Raw genomic sequence first — 24,014 nt, 5'->3', positions numbered from 1 at the left:
GTCACTCTGCACATGTGTTGCTGGCATATGAAGCAATTCTGCACGTTAGCACTTCACTTTCGCTTTCAGTAGCGATTAAAAGCGCCATCTCAAAGCCATCCAACTGTACAGAACCGTTATCACATAACACTTAACATATTAACGATAAAAGTACAAATCGTAAACTTGAAACGTTTGGTTGTGTGAATGGGGGGGGGGGGGGGGGGGAGTTTGTGTGTGTGTGGGTGTGGGTGTGTGTGTGTTGGAGGGGGTTATGGTGGGGGTGGCGGGTCGTCTGTATTTCAATATTAATTCACATCCACCATCAACTCATCAAAGACCCCAATCAGCCATAATCCCGTTGTTTATATTACTGGCTTCATCCTTTGTTTATGTCACTGACTTCATCGATGATTGTCATCACTACCCTTGTGTGTACATAACAGGCTTCTCTACTCCAGTACAACAATATCTACTCTACTGCATAAACACTGCCTCCTACTTGTATAGATACTTGTCAACCACACTCTGTATATCACTTGCTGACAACGGTGTTAGAACCTACACCGAAACGTTGCTCTTAATTGTAATAAAGAAGTTGTTCATCCATAAATTCTTATCCTTACTTAATTAATTCACATGTCTTATAGGGGCGGTGGGCGTCGCCTGTATAGCAATATTAATTGATATGTCTAATATATAGTTTCATCCCCGTGGGGTCAAGGGGCAGAATGAGACCCCAGCACACCATTGCTAGTCGTGGTAGCGAGTGAATTGGGAACCGGTGGGGATGCAGGTTTAGCATCAGTCTCTAGCAACCTATATTGGCAGGAAAATGCGACTAACTGGATCGGGTGGTCAGGCTCGGCGTTGATCATTGCTCATAATATCAATCATTGGATTGTCTGAACTAGACTCGATTATCAACAGACCACTGTCATATAGCTTGACCATTGCTGAGTGCGATGTTGTTGTTTTTGAATTAATGTCATCGTATCCCAATTGCGTAGATCGATGCTAACGATGTCAATCACTGGTTTATCTGGTCCAGACTCAATAATTTACAGACCACTGTCACACAGATTGAATATTGGAGTGCGTCGTTAAACAATAAACAAACAAACAAAACAAAACTGTTTTCACACACATAAAGTGGCCATCGACCCTCTATACATGTAAGAAACATTACCCGACGTCATTTGACACACAGAGTGAGTGAGTATGCTTTTACGCCGCTTTTACCAATATTCCAGCAATATCACGACGGGGGACACCAGAAATGGGCTTCACACATTGTACCCATGTCGGGAATCGAACCCGGGTCTTCGGCGTGACGAATGAACGCTTTAACCACTAGGCTACCCGACTGCCCCTGACAAAAAGAACATCAATGGAAAGTACTTCCAAAAAGGTTTTCTGTACAATTGCAAGACAGATGAACAACGCTCACATTTCCATGACCGAATACTAACTTAAAATTTACCAACAAGCTCCTTCCAAATCTGGTCCTTTGTCTAAATGGTTAATTTGACTGTCTAGCTTCAGAAACAAACAACAAAAGCAATCACTCATTGTACATGATGCCTCAACATGCCTTGCAACGGTGAATGTGTATTAGATGCTACTGTATAGGTACGTGGTAAATCAATATCTTATTTTCATTTTATCCTCAGTTATTATGGCTATATCATTTCATTGCTTATGAATAATTGATCGTGAATCTTTCACACAAAGATATCAGCTGACTGACTGGTGGGGATTATTATGTCGCCATAATCAGTTTCATGCCCCTGTGAATATGACTTTATAGGACACACCGTGTGCTTACGACAACATAATGTCTTTCTAGCATCAATAGATATGAAACATTTGATAGAAATTGCTCAGACAGGTCTTTCTAATAGTATACATTCGAAATTGAAATAAAATCTCTTAAGGTAAATTAATGTTACTGTTATATAAAGCATGTGCAGATGGTACGCATATTGATAATACATAACTGTCAACAGCTGGGGCTGTGGCGTGCAAAGTAATGTAGAACAACGCGGGCGATACGGGAGGCTGATGGGAGATAGTCTGGCCATGTTGTTTGTTTGTGTGTTGTTTAACGCCACACTGAGCAATATTCCAGCTATATGACGGCGGTCTGTAAATAATCGAGTCTGGAGCAGACAATCCAGTGATTGACATCAAGAGCATCGATCCACGCAATTGGGATACGGTGACATGCATCAACCAAGTCAGAGTGTTTGACCACCCGATCCCGTTAGTCGCCTCTTACGATACTTGCTTGTCTGGCCGTGCGGATAAAGCGTTCGCTAGTCACACGGACACCCGGTGCGCGAGTTTTACGCGACCATGTCTCAATACAGGGTACCCAGTCACTGCCAGGTAAACAACAAACAAAAACAAAAACAATTCTTGCGAATTATCTCCCTGGGGGATACAACAGGCCTCATATGAGGTTCCGTTTGAGAAGGCCTGGGTGGAGGAGATTCTCATGAGTCAAGCACCCCCCACCCCCCCCACCCCACCCCACCCCCTCCCACTCCCCACCCCATCCAGCCAGCAGCGTTGTTTTATCACAGAATTAGGACATTTGCGTCATACACAAGACTACATGCAGGAATGGGCGAATTGGACAGTCAAGGACGGCACCCAGGGTCACACATGACGAAACAAATTGAAGAAAATAACACGTACTTTTATTAGTAGTTGTACGGTATTATGACATCTGGTTTGATTTAACTCCAACGCAATGAAACGGCCTCGGATTGTGTCAAACACTCATTCGTTTGTCCTCCCACAGACCATGTTCAAAATCCACCTCTCGCTATCTCAAGCACTGGTATTAGTCTCGTGAGCCTCCGTGTTCCAATCAAGATTCTTTTAGCATCTCAAAGATTTTGAGGCGCCCTCCCTTTCACTCACTCAAAGTTCGTCTCCGCTCAAACAAGTGAAAAGAGCTGCTAAGAATTACGAACTATTTGTGCTGCGTGAATTATCTTTGTAATTGCCATGTCCTGGCAGTTGAGAGTTTCAAATAGATGCACCAGACACTAACGGAATCTGAGAGTGCATACAGTTGAACAGATCCAACGTCTGTTATGTACAAAAAGTATTCCCCGAGTGACGTCATACCAGTCAGATCCGCGCAATTGGGATCCGGTGACATGCATCAAGGAAGTCAGCGAGCCGGACCACCCGATCCCGTTAGTCGCCTCTTACGACACGCATAGTCGCCTTTTATTGCACTCATGGGTTGCTGAAGACCTATTCTACCCTGGATCTTCACGGGTCAGTGTAATTAGTAAAAAATGACAAACTGGTTGGAATACGACATGCATGAACCAAGTCAGCGAGCCTGACCAACCAATCCCGTAGTGTCTGATTGGATAGTGAAAAGAACTAATTTAGTAAACTTTACACTAAATTCACACAAGTCCAAATATATGTTATATTCATCATTATGGAAATACAACAATTCATACAGGAGCGCTTCAGTTCAGCTGTTAAAAGAAGTATTTCAATGCTGATTGTTGCATTAAAAGAGCAACCCAACACTGACGAAGATTACACCCACGTATTGAACTGGGAGCGCCCTTCTGGCTTCAGTCCCCTACAGTCACCCCACCCCACCCCCCAAGTATTCCCGTTTTGTCTACAGCAGGATGTCAACACTTAATAGATGGCCAAACGGTAGATCGCATTAACAATTAACACACGGCCGTAGCACTGCCGGCAACCCCTCGCCATTAGGTTCATCTGTTGAAGCGAGTTCTGTTGCATCAATAAATGTAATTATAGGGAACACGTATGAGCTTTACGAACAATGCTTAACGATCTTACTCCCCGGCTTCATTGGCGCAGAGGGACTTACATAATGTATACATGGTGTGGAAAACGAGGGCGATAAAACAATGGACGGACTCGTATAGCATGCTACGCTTGAATGAACACAGTGCTAAGTACACTACAACCACACTACTAAGCACACTACAAATCACACTGCTAAGTACACTACAACCACACTGCTAAGTACACTACCAAGTACACTACAGATCACACTACTAAGCTTACTACAACCACACTACTAAGTACACTACAACCACACTACTAAGTACACTACAACCACACTACTAAGTACACTACAACCACACAGCTAAGTACACTACCAAGTACACTACAGATCACACTACTAAGCACACTACTAAATACACTACAACCACACTTCCAAGTACATGTACACTACAAATCACAATACTAAGTACACTACAACCACACTACTAGATACACTACAACCACACTAAGTACACTACAACCACACTACTAAGTACACTACAACCACACTACTAAGTACACTACAACAACACTACTAGATACACGACAACCACACTATTAAGTACACTACAACCACACTTCTAAGTACACTACAACCACACTACTAAGTACACTACAACCACACTACTAAGTACACTGCAAATCACACTACTAAGTACACTACAACCACACTACTAAGTACACCACACCCACACTACTAAGTACACCGCTGACGTGAGTACCAACAAGAGAATATGAAGAGTACGTAGAACGGATTTTTGTTTGTTGTTTAACGCCGCGCCCAGCGATATTCCAGCTATATGACGGCGGTATGTACATAATCGAGTCTGGACCGAAAAATCCAGTGACTGATGTCATGAGCATCGATCCACGCAATGTGGATACGATGACATGCATTAACCAAGTCAGCGAGCCTGACCACCCGATCCTGTTTGTCGCCTCTTACGACAAACATGGACCATTCTCATAACACAGTCTCGCCCGACAACGGTATAAGGGTCTATACCGAAATTAAAGAAGTTGTTATCCATGAACTGTGTCTTCTTTGTTAAAGCATGGGCAAACAAGGCCAATTGTAACACGGATCTTCAACGGTCAAGTTTAACTTCTGTTTGAACAAATGGTCAGGTAGACAAATTGATATTATTTTAATATAGGCTGGACAGCGCCGTTGTCAAATTTGTGTCTAAATCAGGGTGCCTAGGGAGCAACAATTGCGTTAAAAACCTGTCAAAATAGTCACGTCCGCCAAATTTGACTGGGCTCCTGTCTACTCAAGCAAGTAAAAGTACTACGCTTGCTGCGGAAACCAAGAGTACAACCAGTTTATTGCTGAAGTTGCGTAGTGTTCTTAGAAGTGTAGTTAGTAGTGTTCTTAGTGGTGTAGTTCGTATTGTTCTTCGTAGTACAGTTTGTAGTGTTCCTGTAGTGTAGTTTATAGTGTTCTTAGTAGTGTAGTTCGTAGTGTTCTTAGAAGTGTAGTTCGTAGTGTTCTTAGTAGTGCAGTTTGTACTGTTCTTAGTGGTCTAGTTCATAGTAGTGTAGTTCGTACTGTCCTTAGAAGTGTAGTTAGTAGTGTTCGTAGTGGTGTAGTTCGTATTGTTCTTCGTAGTGCAGTATGTAGTGTTCTTAGTAGTGCAGTTTGTAGTAGTGTAGTTCGTAGTGTTCTTAGTAGTGCAGTTCGCAGTGTTCTTAGAAGTGTAGTTAGTAGTGTTCTTAGTGGTATAGTTCGCAGTGTTCTGAGTAGTGTAGTTCGTAGTGTTCTTAGTAGTTCGTAGTGTTCTCAGTAGTGCAGCTCTTAGTGGTGTAGTTCGTAGTGTTCTTAGTAGTGCAGTTTGTAGTAGTGCAGTTCGCAGTGTTCTTAGAAGTGTAGTTAGTAGTGTTCTTAGTGGTACAGTTCGTAGTGTTCTGAGTAGTGTAGTTTGTAGTGTTCTCAGTAGTACAGCTCTTAGTGGTGTAGTTCGTAGTGTTCTTAGTAGTGCTGTTCGTAGTGTTCTTAGTAGTGTAGTTCGTAATGTACTTAGCATTGTAGTTTGTAATTTACTTAGTACTATACTTTGTAGTGTGGTTTGTAGTGTAGTTAATACTATACTTTGTAGTGCAGTTTGTAGTGTAGTTAATACTATACTTTGTAGTGTACTTAATACTATACTTTGTAGTGTGGTTTGTAGTGTTCTTATGCTATACTTAGTAATGTAGTTTGTAGTGTACTTAATAATATACATAGTGTGGTTTGTAGTGTACGTAGTACTAGTAGTGTGGTTTGTAGTGTACGTTGTACTAGTAGTGTGGTTTGTAGTGTACGTAGTAGTGTGGTTTGTAGTGTACGTAGTAGTGTGGTTTGTAGTGTACTTAGTAGTGTACTTATTGCTACAGGTAGTAGTGTATTTCGTATTACTGTTCGTAGAGCAGTTCGCCATGAACATAGTTGTGTAGTTTTTCGTATTAACATCCGAACCGTTCTTTGATTAATCAACACCATAACCACCACTGCATAATTCACATTTAAGCTGCTGTTTTTGCCTTATTTGACCTTTAACAAATCGCAATTATTTCTCTAGAAGAACCGATTTACACTTTCTTATACTGACGCTGTGAAATATGTTTCTGGGAAATAATTTGCTTTTGTCGGCGACAAGACGAATCTCGCTCTGCTTCAATCGAATTACCATCGAGTGACAGATAGCACAACTCACAACAAAAACGCCACACAAACCAAAAGAATATCTTAACAAGGATCAATGCAACTATTTACAGGACCTTGAGAAGGAGGATCTTCCACAGCAGTCTTGCTCCTTGAGACAGAGACTGGAGCAGGGATGGTATTGTTGTGTTGTATACAACTATCGTCATAGACAGTGTGCTATATGGTACACTATTGACAACCATTGCAGTGATATGAGTCGGACTGAAAGCATCTTTCAACGGCCAAACAAATGCTGACTTGGATTTACTTGTAATCGTTACCTGCACCTGGCGGTTCGCACGCGCCGTAAGGGGGCGCCACTACATGTGTCAATGACTATTTGCCTCCACACTGCCTGTGTCAACCTAGCTGGCTCCCATTAACCTATAACATGAGCAGTTTATCAGTTTTAACCGTTACGTCAGTCTGGTAGTGCAGATAGTAATATGGATTTTCTTCTAATTCATTTCGACAGGAGAGATTCTTCTGCACTTTACTGTACACAGTTAACGTAAGGGATTAGCTGATCCTTCTTAGTCGATGGAATGAAATAATCCATCATGGAATCTATGATAATGAAGATTGATCATCAATCGATTGAATGTATTAGAGATGTGAATGTGATTAAAATAATGTAATTGTTACAGAGAGGCCATGTTACTGTCGCCCTGGGGTGAGTGAGTATGGTTTTACGCCGCTTTTGACAATATTCCAGACCCGTGAAGATCCGGGGTAGAATAGGTCTTCAGCAACCCATTCTTGCCGAAAAAGGCGACTGTGCTTGTCGTAAGAGGCCACTAACGGAATCGGGTGGGCAGGCTCGGTGATTTGGTTGATCCTAGCATCGTATCCCAATTGCGTGGATCGATGCTCATGATGTCAATCACTGGATTGTCTGGTTCAGACTCGATTATTTACAGACTGCCGTCATATAGCTGGAATATTGCTGAGTGCGGTATTAAACAACAAAGAAAGAGAGAAAGAAAAACAATATTCAGCAATATTTTGACGGGGGACACCAGAAATGGGCTTCATACATAGTACCCCTGTGGGGAATCGAACCCGGGCCTTCGGCGTGTCGAGCGAACACTTTAACCACGAGGCTACCCCACCATACCGACAATAGCAGTACACATGGAAGTCCTTATAAAGAATTTCGCATTAAATTAAATGATTGTACAAAGCCCACATTCAAACGGCAAACAACGTTAAACCAACCACAGCTGAAAAATCAATTTCAGGGTGGGCGTGTTTTCTTAAAATTGTCACTGACGAAAGTACCCCTCAAGGTGGCGCTGAGACTACACCTAGATGGCGCTGTCGTGCCATCTAGCCAATAATCGAACTCCTACACTGTTGGTCTTGTTCTTGGACCATTGATCAAACACTTACTAATTACGCTGCCGCAGCCGATGGGCTCACTTCAGAGCGGAAGTGTCTACAAATGTCGTTATAGTCCCGGGCAGAATGTTTACTATTCCGCAATCAAGTGCATCCGAAAGTCCATCGGAGATTCAACGATGTCAAGAAAGCGCTGGTCATGAAAATACTTTGTGAATCAAATGATGTTTAGTAGGTTTGTTTGAATATTCACCGGCACAAACCCAATCATTATTCTAGTCGGCTAACAAAAGCATAAATCAAATAAGACAACGTGAATGAGAAGAACAAGTGAGTTTCTCGCGTATCGGCAATATTTAGCTAAATAACTAAGTTAATATATGTCACGTCATATATCCAAGGCTGTTCGACGTCGAGTGAGTGAATGAGTGAGCTGTGAACATAATTTCAATTTCGTTTTGTTCGCTTTTGGTTATGTTGGGAGTATTTTTATATTTATATTATTATTATTTTTTATTTTTTTATTGCTGTTATTGTTTTTTTGTTTGTTTGTTGTTTTTTTTGTTTTTTGTTTGGTTTTGGTTGTTTTGGTTGTTGTTGTTTTTTTTTTTGGGGGGGGGGGACGAATGTGATGCAGGTCGTAGTTATTTACCCACAACCACATTTAATTTGGATCATAATAATAACTAGGATTCCATCCCTGCTCAGCGGATCCTGGTGCAACTACGGGGGGTAAGTCCGCAGAGTGAATCGAAACACGTAGAAAGTTGATGCATTCAAGACATGCAGAAATGGAATAAAACAATTATATAAACCAGTAAAACAATAAGAAGCTAAACAAACATTGAATAATACTTCATATCCACCGAATTGCTGCAGCGACTGTATAGCGGGAAAGGGGATATTTCTACGGTCTCCCCCAACCAACCCATGCTCTATAACAATACACATCCTATACTCAAAAACAAGTTTACGTTTTGAAAACAATTATCCTACCGGTAATAGATACGAAACGATTCATAATAAATCAGATCCCAATGAATTACTTGTGTAAATGCAATATTCATTTGACAGGAACCGCAGGCGAGCAATCGAGCATTCAGCGGATAAAAAGACAGATAATTGCCGAATGAACAGTGACAAATGCTGCTTCACTGAAATCTGTATTAATTTCACAGGAGTGTATCATTAAGGGATTAAACGTCAGATTTAACGTGGATGTTTATGCTGTTTCAAATCCTTATGTAACTACAGAGAAAAGGTGGATCTATCGCCGGTGTTTACACATCGATTAAAGAGAAGCCATTTCCCCATTACGAGAACATTAGGCATATTACTATGCACTGGGGTATCAGCGGAAATAACCAGTACGATTAGCAGTGGTGCGGTGAGCCGGCGTAAAAACACGACTGCAGCTAGGAGTTGGGTTGTTCTGTTGGATGCACCAACAACCCCCCCTCCGCACAGTGTTGCATGTTGCCTGCAAATTAACCGACAACATCGCATTGTGTCTCAATGCGCGAATATGAGAAAGTTCAGCTAAATACGATTCTGGTGCATTAACTCTCTTAAACTCCACGACTGTGCCATTTTGGAGAGAAACAGGCCAGCAAAATAGCAGTGAAATAAGTCCAGAGCGGGATCGTTGAGCACCGGATGCAGCGGGATCGTTGATCGTTGATCACCGGGTGCAGCGGGATCGTTGACCGTTGAGCACCGGGTGCAGCGGACTCGTTGATCACCGTGTGCGCAGGGTTGTTAATCGTTGAGCACCGGGTACAGTGGAATTGTTGGGCACCGGGTGCAGCGGGATCGTTGAGCACCGTGTGATGTGGGATCGTTGATCGTTGAGCACCGTGTGATGCGGGATCGCTGATCGTTGAGCACCGTGTGATGCGGGATCGTTGAGCACCGTGTGATGCGGGATCGTTGGGCACCGATTGCAGCGCGATTGTTGATCTTTAAGCACCGGGTACAGTGGAATTGTTGATCACCGGGTGCAGTGGAGTTGTTAATCGTTGATCACCGGGTGCAGTGGGATCGTTGATCGTTGATCCCCATGTGCAGCGGGATCGCTGAGCACCGGATACAGTGGGCTACACAACAGCAGACTTCTACAGACTAGGAATTCTCTTGGCACGAGCTTCGCCTATTGAACCCGGTTTAAATATCTCTCAGGAGTCGTAACGGTGGCATAACTCAATTAAATGACCAGCTTCCGCAATTCGGTGACGTCATGAGATGTCAAGGCGATCTAACAACCCAGCTGTGTATCGGCTTTATGGAAATGCACAGAAAATTATGGGGCTGTAATTGCATTTTAATCCTTCCGTATCGACAACTAATCGTATCAGTTGTAAATGATCAACCCATTGAAGACTGACCCGGTATGTGGCCAGACGTTGATGTGTTGGTCAGTGGGCCGTGTACATCTCTCCGGCCACCGTCAACGTCAGTTTAGCCAAGCTGTGACGTAATCGTTTGAACCACCATCAACAAACAACGCACTGCAGATTGCGAGTTGCAGACCCTCCCCGAGACTAACATTTAGTCTCTGAAATCTTATATTACACAATGTTCTTCTTGACTCTAAAAAAAAAAAATCCCTTTGCTGATTTCAGATGTGGAATAGAGCTAGCTTGAGCTGGCTAGACTTGCTTTTGTATACATTTCTAGATTATTATTTTTTTCATAAAATAAATATATTCCACGGTTATGGTGCAGGACTAACCCTCCCCACGCCAGCCTTCAACCATGTTTGTCATGACCCCGTCGTCGTGGGCCGTTGCTCATGTTATCGATCACCAGTTTGACTTGCCCAGGCTGCCTGTGGCCGGAGTCAACATATGGAGGTACCGTTTCGCAGGTCAACCCTTTAGCATTTAAGGTCATTTTAAAACAGGTTTTCATTGATTATTTTTTATTTAATGCTGTATTCAGCAATATCCCAGCTGTATGACGGCAGTCTGTGAATAATGATTAGTTTGGACCAGACAATCCACTGATCGACATCATGAGCGTATCGAACTTGGCATATAGGATACGACTTCCATCAATCAAGGCTGCGATCTTGACCACCCGACCCTGTTAGTCGACTCTAACGACAAGCATGGGTTGCTGAAGACCAATTTCGCGGTCTTTAAAACAAATACACACACGTAACAAAAAACAAAATAATTCCACCATTTTAGCCATCCCTATGAGTTTGACTTTAACCTTTCGAAAAAAACATTCTTCACAGAAACTCACAATCTTGACTAAACGTACAGTAGCCATAGCAACGGAATTGTTGGTAATTTGCACTCCAGACTTACAGAGAATCTTTCTGCTGCCGTCAGATGTAATACACGCGTATTTGGTATTGTTCGTGCGTTACTAATGCAGGCGATTGTAGGCGACACCAGCAGGCAAGACATCTCTGTGTGGCCACATCAACTCGAAGGCGAGCGACAGATACCGAGCACAGATAGCCACAGTTATTGCAATAATTGCCCTGTGACGCAAAACAAGCATTCACTACCGGAAGTGACCCAGGTGCGAAACTGCGGCTATCGCGATGAAGACATGTACATGACAATTACGAAAGTACGGAGACATGTTGAATGATGGCTCCGGTGTCTGAGAGCAATTTTAGACGGACTGGCGACATCAACGTCGACTTTTTCTGCAAGAAGACTGACATATATTTGCGAGATAGGTTCGCCTCGGGGAATAAGCCTCAATTTATATAAATGCCCCCCACAACGCGATCAATTATGCGGCCCTAGTTCCTCTGTATGATACACAGCCTATCTTCCTTAGCTTGTAACGAGAAACGATTTCCATACGTAACCACATGCAATGGCTAACCTGTCTCATAACGCTTTCTGAGAAATATTTCATGACTTGAGCGCTTACAACACAGAAAAAAAATATGGTGTCCTTTTGCAAATACAGTTACGGAAATATTACTCAACCAACCATATGGCCCTTTGTGAATCGATTTGGGAAACGAATTTGTATTAAACGGTCTTGTACCTCCGTTATGTAGTCTGTGTTATCAGTTAAACGAGATCATTTCTAGTTAATATGGATGTCTAAACTTTCCCTTAAGCATCGATATGTATTCTAGCAATATGTTTCGTAGCAGATACAGTGTTTCACACAGAACATTATGTATGATTTACATCAAATGGATTTAAAGGGGCTCTCCTTGTGTAGTGCAAATATTATTAAAACTACTCGATGAGGTGGGGTGAGGTGAGGTGAGGTGAGGTGAGGTGAGGTGAAATCGGGTTTAACATCGCGTCCAGGATTACTGCTCTTATATAGCGGCGAGCATGTGTGTGTGTGTGTGTGTGTGTGGCTGCTTGTACTAGTCCGGACTGATGCCGATTTATAGTGCTAGCCGACTGAGATACCATGCCGCAGTTTAACATGAATACCCCACTCCGAGCTGACCAGTCCTTGTTTTAGGACAGCTAGACAGGGTAACAACAAGTACCATCTTTTAACGTATTTTGGTATGACGCGGCCGGGGATCGAACCACGAACCTTCCGCTCTCCGGGCGAACGCTCTACCACTAGACCACGGAGGCGGTCCTTGCTTGATGAGCAAAGGAAGGTAAAGGTTGGTTATTTGTTGGTTAGTTTGGAATTATTAGTGGCTTGGTTGAGCCAGGTCATATAACATCCAAATTCCACTCAAGTAAATGCGCATGGTACATAATTATTTTTACCTGGTGAGCGGATCAGTGTGCACTCGAAGTTCATTCTCAGCTTCCTGGGGAGTATACAACCCAAGCAACATATAAGGCGCTAGAAGGTAAATAGTCATCTCATCCTACCGGGTACCCATTCACTGCTGGGCGGAAAGAGGCAAATTTGAAACAAAGTCACATGCCCATGGAGACACTACGTGTGCAATATGTATTACATGTGCTTCAGTGTTGGGCGGGACCGAAGCCCAAGAAACTCTCAGGAGCTAAACTGTCGAACAAGATCCCCAACCCATATTTGTTGTATTTACTTCTTTAGCTGTTTGTGGTTGTTCTCAGTGGTACGTAACATATATACTTGCTATTCTCATTACAATCACGGGTATCAATGAAAATCTATTGAATAGTTGTAGATTTTAATTATACCAGAAACGCAATATGATGGCATGGTGGTAAAAGTCGCCGGAATTCCCTGTGCAGATCTTACTGTAGTTGATCCGAGTCGCCTCAAAATGATCACATGTCCAGTCCATATTTGATCGTCACCTTCGACGTTTCTTGAACTAACGTCATCGATCAAGAGATAAAAAGCAGACATGAGATCCTTTAAAACAGTGTTCATGAATTAAGAAGTGTATTAAGTTTCGTCTATGTCTGAAGTGCAAAAGCACGGTTCAGACGGCAGACATATCGGAGCGATCTTGCAAATCGATATCCGAAGACAAATGCCATGATGATGATATGTAAGCTACTGTAATTCAAAACCATTGTAATGGTTCATTGTAGTATGACTGTCAGATTATGAGGACGCACTGATTCAGCTATTCAATGTAATTCAATGTAATTACACGTCCGGCAACGTCCCCAGAGCCTAAAACAAACCAGAACACCACACCACAATCAGTGTCACGGAATCACGTGATTCTACTTTTACAGAGCTACAAAGCCCCTGGGATGACATACTCCGACAATAATCCCCACAGATCTGATCAAAATTGGATGTTGCATAACGCCGTATTACACCTTCAATATGTCGCGCATTGTGGTGGCAAAGACAACGACCAGCTGATTGCATAAGGCCACATCTTTGTACTTTTTCGTTTACATATTCAGCCGGTAGAGAAACTATATAAATAAGAGTGAGTGAGTGAGTGATGTGGGTTTTAACGCCGCTTTTAACAGCATTCCATTTATATCACGGCGTGTCAGCTTAATGTTGGAGGAAAGTCCGAAGTGATGCAGGTCTCAGACGTTTACCACATCGGTGAAACCCACGAGCACGGGTATGGTGCTGACAAACCTAGAAACATAATCGGGGCGAACCGGGATTCGAACCCACAATCATAGGTTTCTGGTGTGCCCAAGGGACGCAAACCTGCACAGCAAATTTCGGCGCTATGACGACTGGGCCCTCCGTTCCCCCTATATGAATAAGAAGTTTAAATATATTTATATTTACCCGAATAAAAACCATGTGGTTAAAGCGTTCACTCGTCACGCCGAAGACCCGAGTTCGATTCCCTCATGGGTACAATGTTTGAAGCCCATTTCTTGTGTCCCCGCTGTGATATTACTTGAATATTGTTAAAAGCGGCGTAAAACCATACTCACTCATTTATAGTCAAATAAACAAAAAATCGTCAGCGCAAATTTATTTCCATTTACATATCGATCTACCCAAGGTAATAATTATTGTTAGCCAAAATATTCGTGAACCCTGTAATCAAGTGTGTGGCTAATATTCAACAGAATTCGGCGATAAAACGTGCACGGCGACAATATTCAATGCCAAAAAAAACACTACAGCACATCGCTAATATTCCACGCCACAGACACAAGTGAGGCATAGTGTTGCATGTTTCTCTTATTGCCCGGCAGACGGTGCTTCTGTGTGGCGACAATGACAGAGTTAAGAATGCCGTGTTATGCAACCTCGCGGATTTCGTCGCTATCAATAGCATGGTTATGTCGTGTTATGTGTATGCTCTACACGCTGTTGTCGATGGACATCGCCGCCAAGTCACGACAACTGTTCATCTGCACGATGCTCGTATTCTGGGGCTAATCTATACCGGTATGTATGTATATATGGTCAATAAGTAGCTTACTGTAAGACTACACTAGAGAAACACTTCGCCATAGTAAGATGTGAGGCTAATGTAATAAAACTAGTATATACACGGTTCGATATCAGCCAAAAATCCCTAAAACTGCTGGATGTAACGATACACAATGTAAACGTATACGCTTCATGCAATATACACGGTGTATTAGTACACATTTCGATGTAACACTTATGTAATAGCATAACAGATGAACTATACACAATGTAATAGCATATATGGAGATGTAATAATACACAGTGTATAATTATACACCTGGATGTAACAATACACAATATGACATCATAACCTAGATGTTACAATACACAATGTGACATCGTACACCTAGATGTAACAATACACGATGTGACATCATACACCTAGATGTAACAATACACGATGTAACATCATACACCTGGGTGTAACAATACACGATGTGACATCATACACCTAGATGTAACAATACACACTGTGACATCATACACCTAGATGTAACAATACACACTGTGACATCATACACCTAGATGTAACAATACACGATGTGACATCATACACCTAGATGTTACAATACACGATGTGACATCGTACACCTGGGTGTAACAATACACGATGTGACATCATACACCTAGATGTAACAATACACGATGTAACATCATACACCTAGATGTAACAATACACACTGTGACATCATACACCTAGATGTAACAATACACGATGTGACATCGTACACCTGGGTGTAACAATACACGATGTGACATCATACACCTAGATGTAACAATACACGATGTGACATCGTACACCTGGGTGTAACAATACACGATGTGACATCATACACCTAGATGTAACAATACACAATATGACATCGTACACCTAGATGTAACAATACACGATGTGACATCGTACACCTAGATGTAACAATACACGATGTGACATCGTACACCTAGATGTAACAATACACGATGTGACATCGTACACCTAGATGTAACAATACACGATGTGACATCGTACACCTAGATGTAACAATACACACTGTGACATCATACACCTAGATGTAACAATACACGATGTGACATCGTACAGCTAGATGTAACAATACACACTGTGACATCGTACACCTAGATGTAACAATAAACAATGTGACATCATACACCTAGATGTAACAATACACACTGTGACATCATACACCTAGATGTAACAATACAGGATGTGACATCATACACCTAGATGTAACAATACACACTGTGACATCATACACCTAGATGTAACAATACACACTGTGACATCATACACCTAGATGTAACAATACAGGATGTGACATCATACACCTAGATGTAACAATACAGGATGTGACATCGTACACCTAGATGTAACAATACAGGATGTGACATCGTACACCTAGATGTAACAATAAACAATGTGACATCATACACCTAGATGTAACAATACACACTGTGACATCATACACCTAGATGTAACAATACACGATGTGACATCATACACCTAGATGTAACAATACACACTGTGACATCATACACCTAGATGTAACAATACACGATGTGACATCATACACCTAGATGTTACAATACACGATGTGACATCATACACCTAGATGTAACAATACACGATGTGACATCATACACCTAGATGTTACAATACACACTGTGGCATCATACACCTAGATGTTACAATACACGATGTGACATCATACACCTAGATGTAACAATACAGGATGTGACATCGTAGACCTAGATGTAACAATACACGATGTGACATCATACACCTAGATGTAACAATACACACTGTGACATCATACACCTAGATGTAACAATACACGATGTGACATCATACACCTAGATGTTACAATACACGATGTGACATCATACACCTAGATGTAACAATGCACGATGTGACTTCATACACCTAGATGTAACAATACACACTGTAACATCGTACACCTGGGTGTAACAATACACGATGTAACATCATACACCTAGATGTAACAATACACACTGTGACATCATACACCTAGATGTAACAATACACGATGTAACATCATACACCTAGATGTAACAATACACACTGTGACATCATACACCTAGATGTAACAATGCACGATGTGACTTCATACACCTAGATGTAACAATACACACTGTAACATCGTACACCTGGGTGTAACAATACACGATGTAACATCATACACCTAGATGTAACAATACACACTGTGACATCATACACCTAGATGTAACAATACAGGATGTGACATCGTAGACCTGGGTGTAACAATACACGATGTGACATCATACACCTAGATGTAACAATACACACTGTGACATCATACACCTAGATGTAACAATACAGGATGTGACATCATACACCTAGATGTTACAATACACACTGTGACATCATACACCTAGATGTAACAATACACACTGTGACATCATACACCTAGATGTAACAATACACGATGTGACATCATACACCTAGATGTTACAATAAACAATGTGACTTCATACACCTAGATGTAACAATACACACTGTGACATCATACACCTAGATGTAACAATACACGATGTGACATCGTACACCTAGATGTAACAATACACACTGTGACATCATACACCTAGATGTAACAATACACGATGTGACATCATACACCTAGATGTAACAATACACACTGTGACATCATACACCTAGATGTAACAATACAGGATGTGACAACATACACCTAGATGTTACAATAAACAATGTGACTTCATACACCTAGATGTAACAATACACGATGTGACTTCATACACCTAGATGTAACAATACACAATGTGACATCGTACACCTAGATGTAACAATACACACTGTGACATCATACACCTAGATGTAACAATACAGGATGTGACAACATACACCTAGATGTTACAATAAACAATGTGACTTCATACACCTAGATGTAACAATACACGATGTGACTTCATACACCTAGATGTAACAATACACACTGTGACATCATACACCTAGATGTAACAATACACACTGTGACATCATACACCTAGATGTAACAATACACACTGTGACATCATACACACTTATGTAACAATAGACAATGTGACATCATACACCTAGATGTAACAATGCACTATGTGACATCATAACCTAGATGTAACAATACACACTGTGACATCATACACCCAGATGTAACGATACACAATGTTATATCATACACCTAGATGTAACAATATACGATGTTATTACCTATGAGGGCAACCATATCGGGGTTTATAAAAAAAATCGTATGTGCCCTAGGGTCATATCACGTCACGAGACAACAGTGTATTGTTTCCGTCATCCTGAAGACATTGTTGACGTCATTCGAATCTAATTGTGACGTGAGGTCGGCAGGACGTCACACTAGAAATGATGTCATAGCTGAAGATTGTTGACGTCATTCGACAAATTGTGGTTTTGCTGCTGTTGCGACTTGCTGTCCTTATAGGTAAACACTAAAGATATTCTATGTATGTAGACATTTTCTTCGGTAATAAATAGAACATTATATTCGTGTTCATGTCATATTATGTTCACGACACGAGTGTCTAAATTACGGTATTTCCCAATCGAGAGCTCGGGAAATACCGGATTTAAGACACTCGTGTCGTAAACATAGTATGGCATGAACACGAATACAATATCCTCTATTAATAGAATACACCAGCGTGCAATGCGTTATGAACTCATCAAGATGACATGGAAATAGAAAATATAATTCGCGTATGGTTGATGAAGTTTGGGCTCACCGCAGTGTCATAATTACCGACCTAATTATCAATTACCAAATATCAATATCCACCAACACCATATCATATTTCAATATCAATTGTTGACATGTAAATATTATATACACAATGAGTGTAAAAGACCATCGCAATAAGTACGGATGCAGATGTAAACGTTTTATCCCGCCAATAACCACACCAATCCGTCAATATTGACATGTTGTGAAAACATATTTCGTCAATAAGACATAATTTACTGACTATTGTATATATGTTATTGTGTATTGCTGCTGATGAAAGCGGTCAAACCAACGTGCTATATCTTCTCGCAATGCCTAACCACATCTGTTACAAGTGTTCAAATCAGTAATTTGACACAATTTGCTGCATGTTAACATGGTGTCGTTACTGCAGGAGCTTAACCTGTTGTATGACCGGGGGCGATCTTTCTATCTTTTACCGCTGTTATCAGCGGCAGCTTAACTCTCTATGACCTTGAGGTGCGCTGGAAGGTGAATGTGTTGGAGGATCAATAGGGTTATGAGTGCTAGTTATTGGTACAGCCAATTACAATATCCTCTATAATGCACTACTCTGGGCATAGTCCGACTCGGGCCATATGCTGCTGATGATTGCAGCTAGCCCTATGACGTTCTGCTTGAGTAGGTAATTTCATTTCGCTATTGAACAAACATACTTTGATTTAATAATGTAGAAATATGAACTACGGAGCCCACAGATGGCGCTGATTGACGTCGTCGGAGTAACGTTACGCTTACGTTGTCCAACGTCCACGATCCATTGAGCGTGACGTTTAGTTAACTTGATCTGACGAAATGATACCAAAGCATAAATAGTATTCCAAAGAGTTTAATTACACATATGTGACATTGATTGAAATCGTTATTTATTGAACGCCTTTTTACCTGCTGTATTGGAATTACGGGATAATGTATTTGCTTTTAAAGCGAGAACGTCACAAAGGTTACACTGACCTTGAAATGTACTAATTCCCATAGCCTCTGTGTACATATCATTACTACCAAATTAAGTGATATTTGATCAATATTTCTTGGTTTGGAAAGAATGTTACCTCATATTCAATAAATACTACTTGGATAACCAGCAAAATAATAGGTCAATGATAAAAACGGATGTAAAACTATGCCAAACAGCGTTGATTGTAAAACCATTGGCGATAGCAATGCATCAATGGTGGTCACATATTGTGTTTTAGTGGGTGTTAACCATTAACCCATTTCAAGACCTATCTCCCGTTAATGATCTTTTTAATGGACGTGCCCTAGTCTGATCTACTTCAAATGTTACACACATCTGGGGCATTGTAGTGGATGGTAACTAAGGAGACATTCCATTCACCTCCCTTAATTAATTATGAGTGTACAGAGTAAGGCATCTGCTTCATATAGTTTCACAACCAACTTGTCATTCACAATTACAACTTGTTTCGTAGTCAGCGGCAATTAATTATAAATACTAATACACATTAGATACGAATATTGCTAGAATCTAGGTTTGGATGGTATGGTGCTATATGTTGTTAAACAAATATTACCCACTATTGCAATGGAACGGGCACTATGAAGTTCAGCCTCATTCATGTGACGGTGTCAAAAAAATATTACCCGCTATTGTAATACGACGGGCACTAGAATGTTCAGCCTCATTCATGTGACAGTGTCAAACAAATATTACCCGCTATTGCAATGGAACTTTAAAGTTCAGCCTCATTCAAGTGACAATGTCAAACAAATATTACCCACTACTGCAATGACACTTTAAAGTTCAGTTTCATTCAAGTGACAATGTCAAACAAATATTACCCGCTATTGCAATGGAACTTTAATGTTCAGCTTCATTCAAGTGACAGTGTCAAACAAATATTACCCACTACTGCAATGAAACTTTAAAGTTCAGCTTCATTCAAGTGACAATGTCAAACAAATATTACCCACTATTGTAATGAAACTTTAAAGTTCAGCTTCATTCAAGTGACAGTGTCAAACAAATATTACCCACAATTGTAATGAAACTTTAAAGTTCAGCTTCATTCAAGTGACAGTGTCAAACAAATATTACCCACTACTGCAATGGAACTTTAATGTTCAGCTTCATTCAAGTGACAATGTCAAACAAATATTACCCACTACTGCAATGGAACTTTAAAGTTCAGCTTCTTTCAAGTGACAGTGTCAAACAAATATTACCCACTATTGTAATGAAACTATAAAGTTCAGCCTCATTCAAGTGACAGTGTCAAACAAATATTACCCGCTATTGTAATGAAACTATAAAGTTCAGCTTCATTCAAGTGACAGTGTCAAACAAATATTACCCACTATTGTAATGAAACTATAAAGTTCAGCTTCATTCAGGTGACAGTGTCAAACAAATATTACCCACTACTGCAATGAAACTATAAAGTTCAGCCTCATTCAAGTCACAGTACACAAGCACACATTTCGATGTCAGAACAGCAAGAAATATCCCAATATACAAATTACAAGTTCGTCACTATAATACTAGGATCAACAGCATGACATGTCGACATTGAGGCAAAGGTTCTGGGGCGTCCCTGGGAATGTTGCGTACATCGACTGTACAACTGATCGATATATGCTATAGAAACTCACCAGAACATCTGTATGTTATTCATGCACGTGGGCGGACAATGCACCGTTCATTTGGGACAGCTTGCACGGAGGTTGGGGTTTTGGGTTTTGGGGGTTGAACGAACCTTGGTTATAAATAACATATTATAATATATGTTATAAAGAGATATGCCGTTAATATAGGGCGATATTCAATGGCAACATTTTAAATTTGAAAAATCTGAAATATATGTAAGATGCAATGAAACAAGAGATATGTTTTCCTCAGGAAAACCAAATCGTGTAATAAGACGTTCAGGATATCAGGACGTTCATATGTATCCTGAAGTTACATGTCTTCACTGAAAACTCAAAAATATTCATGAAAAGATTTAAAAGATGTTAATATCACCTACCTTGAAACTCTTTTCTGGCTGCACTCACATTTGTCACTATATTGGCAATGTGTCCCAACACCGTTGCAAACAGTAACAGCGCAAACACCATTTCAAAAATAGTAAACAAGTACTCTCCCATGGTAACGGGTGAGGGAGGGTCCCCGATGGTGGTGAGGGTCAAGGTGCTCCAGTACAACGCGTGGAGGTACTGAAGGACGGTGTTCGTGCTATCCTTGGGGAATCTCCACGTGTCCTGAGACTTCTCCATCCTCGTCGCCACCACGAAATAGAGACACGCATTCCAGTGAAACAACGCCAATAGATAGTGCAGCAATGTTCCGGTTCGGATCACGTTGGGGTAGTTTGTGTGACGTTCCGTTCGGTCTTGGAACGTCCAAAAACGATAAACTTTGACCAGGCGAAAACAGCGAAGGATTGAGCAGAAACCAATGGAAAGATACAAAAAATCTAACGGTAGCAAACACAAACAATCTATGTAGAAAGTGGTCGTATTCATGTAATGGAGTCTAAGCTTGGTCGGGTCTGTCTGTAGCACACCGTCTTCCAGATAACCCGTCCGGAAGTGGAAGGCGATGTCAAGGACGTAGAGGAAATCGGCGGTGTAGTCCAAGGTGAACCACACGGACAGGTTATCCGCGTTAATCTCCTGAAATGCAAATCTGTAAATAATGACCCAAAAGTTGTATAAGAACGCCATACTGACCACAGATGACCACCAGTAACAAAGCCTTCCGGAGGGGTCAAACACGAATGTCCAGTTACATCCATCCCTGTCCGAGCTGACCGATGTCGCGGTTTCGAATCGTTCACCTCTGACGCTCTTTTTGCCGAATTTGTCCTCGATTTCTTTCTTTCGCTGTTTCCGAATGCCTCGCGATGTCACAATATTGGCCTCGCTCGGTCTCGGCTTTTTCATGAGCGAGGACTGGGCAAGGGAATAGCGCTTCCGTGTTTTGACAAGATCCAGTTTGCCGCTAACAATATCCAACAGACTTTGTTTCGACGTTGACTTCGATTTCTGTTCCACCACCTTATTTGAATAGATGGGCGAGGAGAGGCTAATTTTATCGCTGGAACTTAATCTTTCACCAATCAACTTGGTGCGATCACTCGGTGATGAGAAGATCTCCAACCCAGGGAGCGATCGAGGACCGTTGGCTGTTGTCGTCTGCTCGCCACATTCGACGTCTGCCTCCACCTCAACCTCATCTTCCAGTGACTCTTTTGCATCTTTGCTCACGATGGCGATTTCCTCAATTTCGTCCCCATCCAATTCTGAATTGGCGCACGGCGTGTATCTGACCGCCAAACCAGTGTCGCTAGTCTTTCTCCGCGCCAATGCACCCGACATTGTTTTAGCGCCTCCATACGGCTGAATCGAATGTTAAACTCACATGTACTCCGTTGGAAGGGCACATCCAGATTACAGCTTTTAAAGAATATATCCAACACACTGTAATACCACACCGTCAATGACACGCGTCCATAAAGTATTCCACTTTTGCATCAACACCTAACACGAGCAGACGACAGATGACAGTTGAGTCAGATCGATGGAATTGCACACCACGTGTGTCGAGTGTGTAAAACAGTCCTACGTCACATCGAAATATCACTACAACATGTATACACAGACTCGCATGCAGGGCGGGTGACTTCACATGCTCTTGTAGTGACAACACGCTCGTCACCGCACAGTCCACTACAACAGAACGACCGGGGTCCACCTCACATCGTTAGGCATCTCGCTATGAGACACAATGTCATGTCGAACCATCGGCTCTCCGTGCTACCTGCCGGCCGGCAGACACTGCGACATATGGACATATACACGGCTGCTGCGGCAGGGCATCTGTTGAGCTGTGTGTACACAGGGCTAGTTCCTCGTCACAGCAGTTGCCACTACGGGCTCCTCAGACACGACGCCACTGACACACGTAATTCCATATTCCGAAATACAATCATAGTGGGGAACTATCTCTTGCTGTAGCCCGTCTTTATCACAAGGGGCCATTCCCGGCTGTTGTATTGAATGCAAAACACGTTAAATATAGATGGAACCACTTGCCCAGCTGCCGATTCAAAGCTGGTGCATATTCATGGGCTTAATGCCATGTCCCTATCAGATATGAAAAGTGGCGATTTACGAACCAAGAATATATAAAAAAAAGATCTGCTAGAATGTTGAACTGAAACTGTAACAGTGTTCTGGTACAAACGAGGCAAGGTAATGACTTTCTCAGTCCAAGCCAATTAGAAATTGATTTCAATGGTTTGAGTGAGCAGTTTAGCCAGAGCTCAGAACACGCGGGAAAAAGGCGGGCAGAGCGTTATGACGTCACGCGCGAGCTCAAATCAGCGGTCAGAAGGATGATATATGTTAGTATCGACTTTGACAGAATGTAGAGACAACGTCAGGGGCATGGAAACAGGGGGGAGGGGGGTTCTCGCGGTTCACCACGTGGTATTGGAAGCTTACTGAAGCAGCAGACGACACCAGATGGGTAGGGTATGCTTCAATCAGATCTCATCTGTAGTCTTCTTCAAGGACTGCTTTAGATTCACAGTGGTCAC

At 41.7% G+C, this 24,014-nt stretch overlaps 1 protein-coding gene across 1 annotated transcript in view; it reads right to left on the bottom strand.

Moving 5' to 3' along the window:
* The window catches only part of LOC139447675 (cyclic nucleotide-gated channel alpha-3-like), a 148,760-nt gene extending 125,165 nt beyond the window's left edge, over positions 1-23,595 (bottom strand). Inside the window, exon 1 of the mRNA XM_071229104.1 lies at positions 21,438-23,595. Coding sequence (XP_071085205.1) covers positions 21,438-22,791 — 1,354 coding nt within the window. The 5' untranslated portion in view covers positions 22,792-23,595. The remainder of the gene's footprint in view (positions 1-21,437) is intronic.
* Between the last annotated feature and the right edge of the window lie 419 nt (positions 23,596-24,014).

The sequence above is a fragment of the Haliotis cracherodii genome, unplaced genomic scaffold, assembly GCF_022045235.1.
Source record: "Haliotis cracherodii isolate W230 unplaced genomic scaffold, xgHalCrac1.p SCAF_7, whole genome shotgun sequence".
Lineage (NCBI taxonomy): Eukaryota > Metazoa > Mollusca > Gastropoda > Lepetellida > Haliotidae > Haliotis > Haliotis cracherodii.
This window is presented reverse-complemented; position numbering and strand designations above follow the sequence as displayed.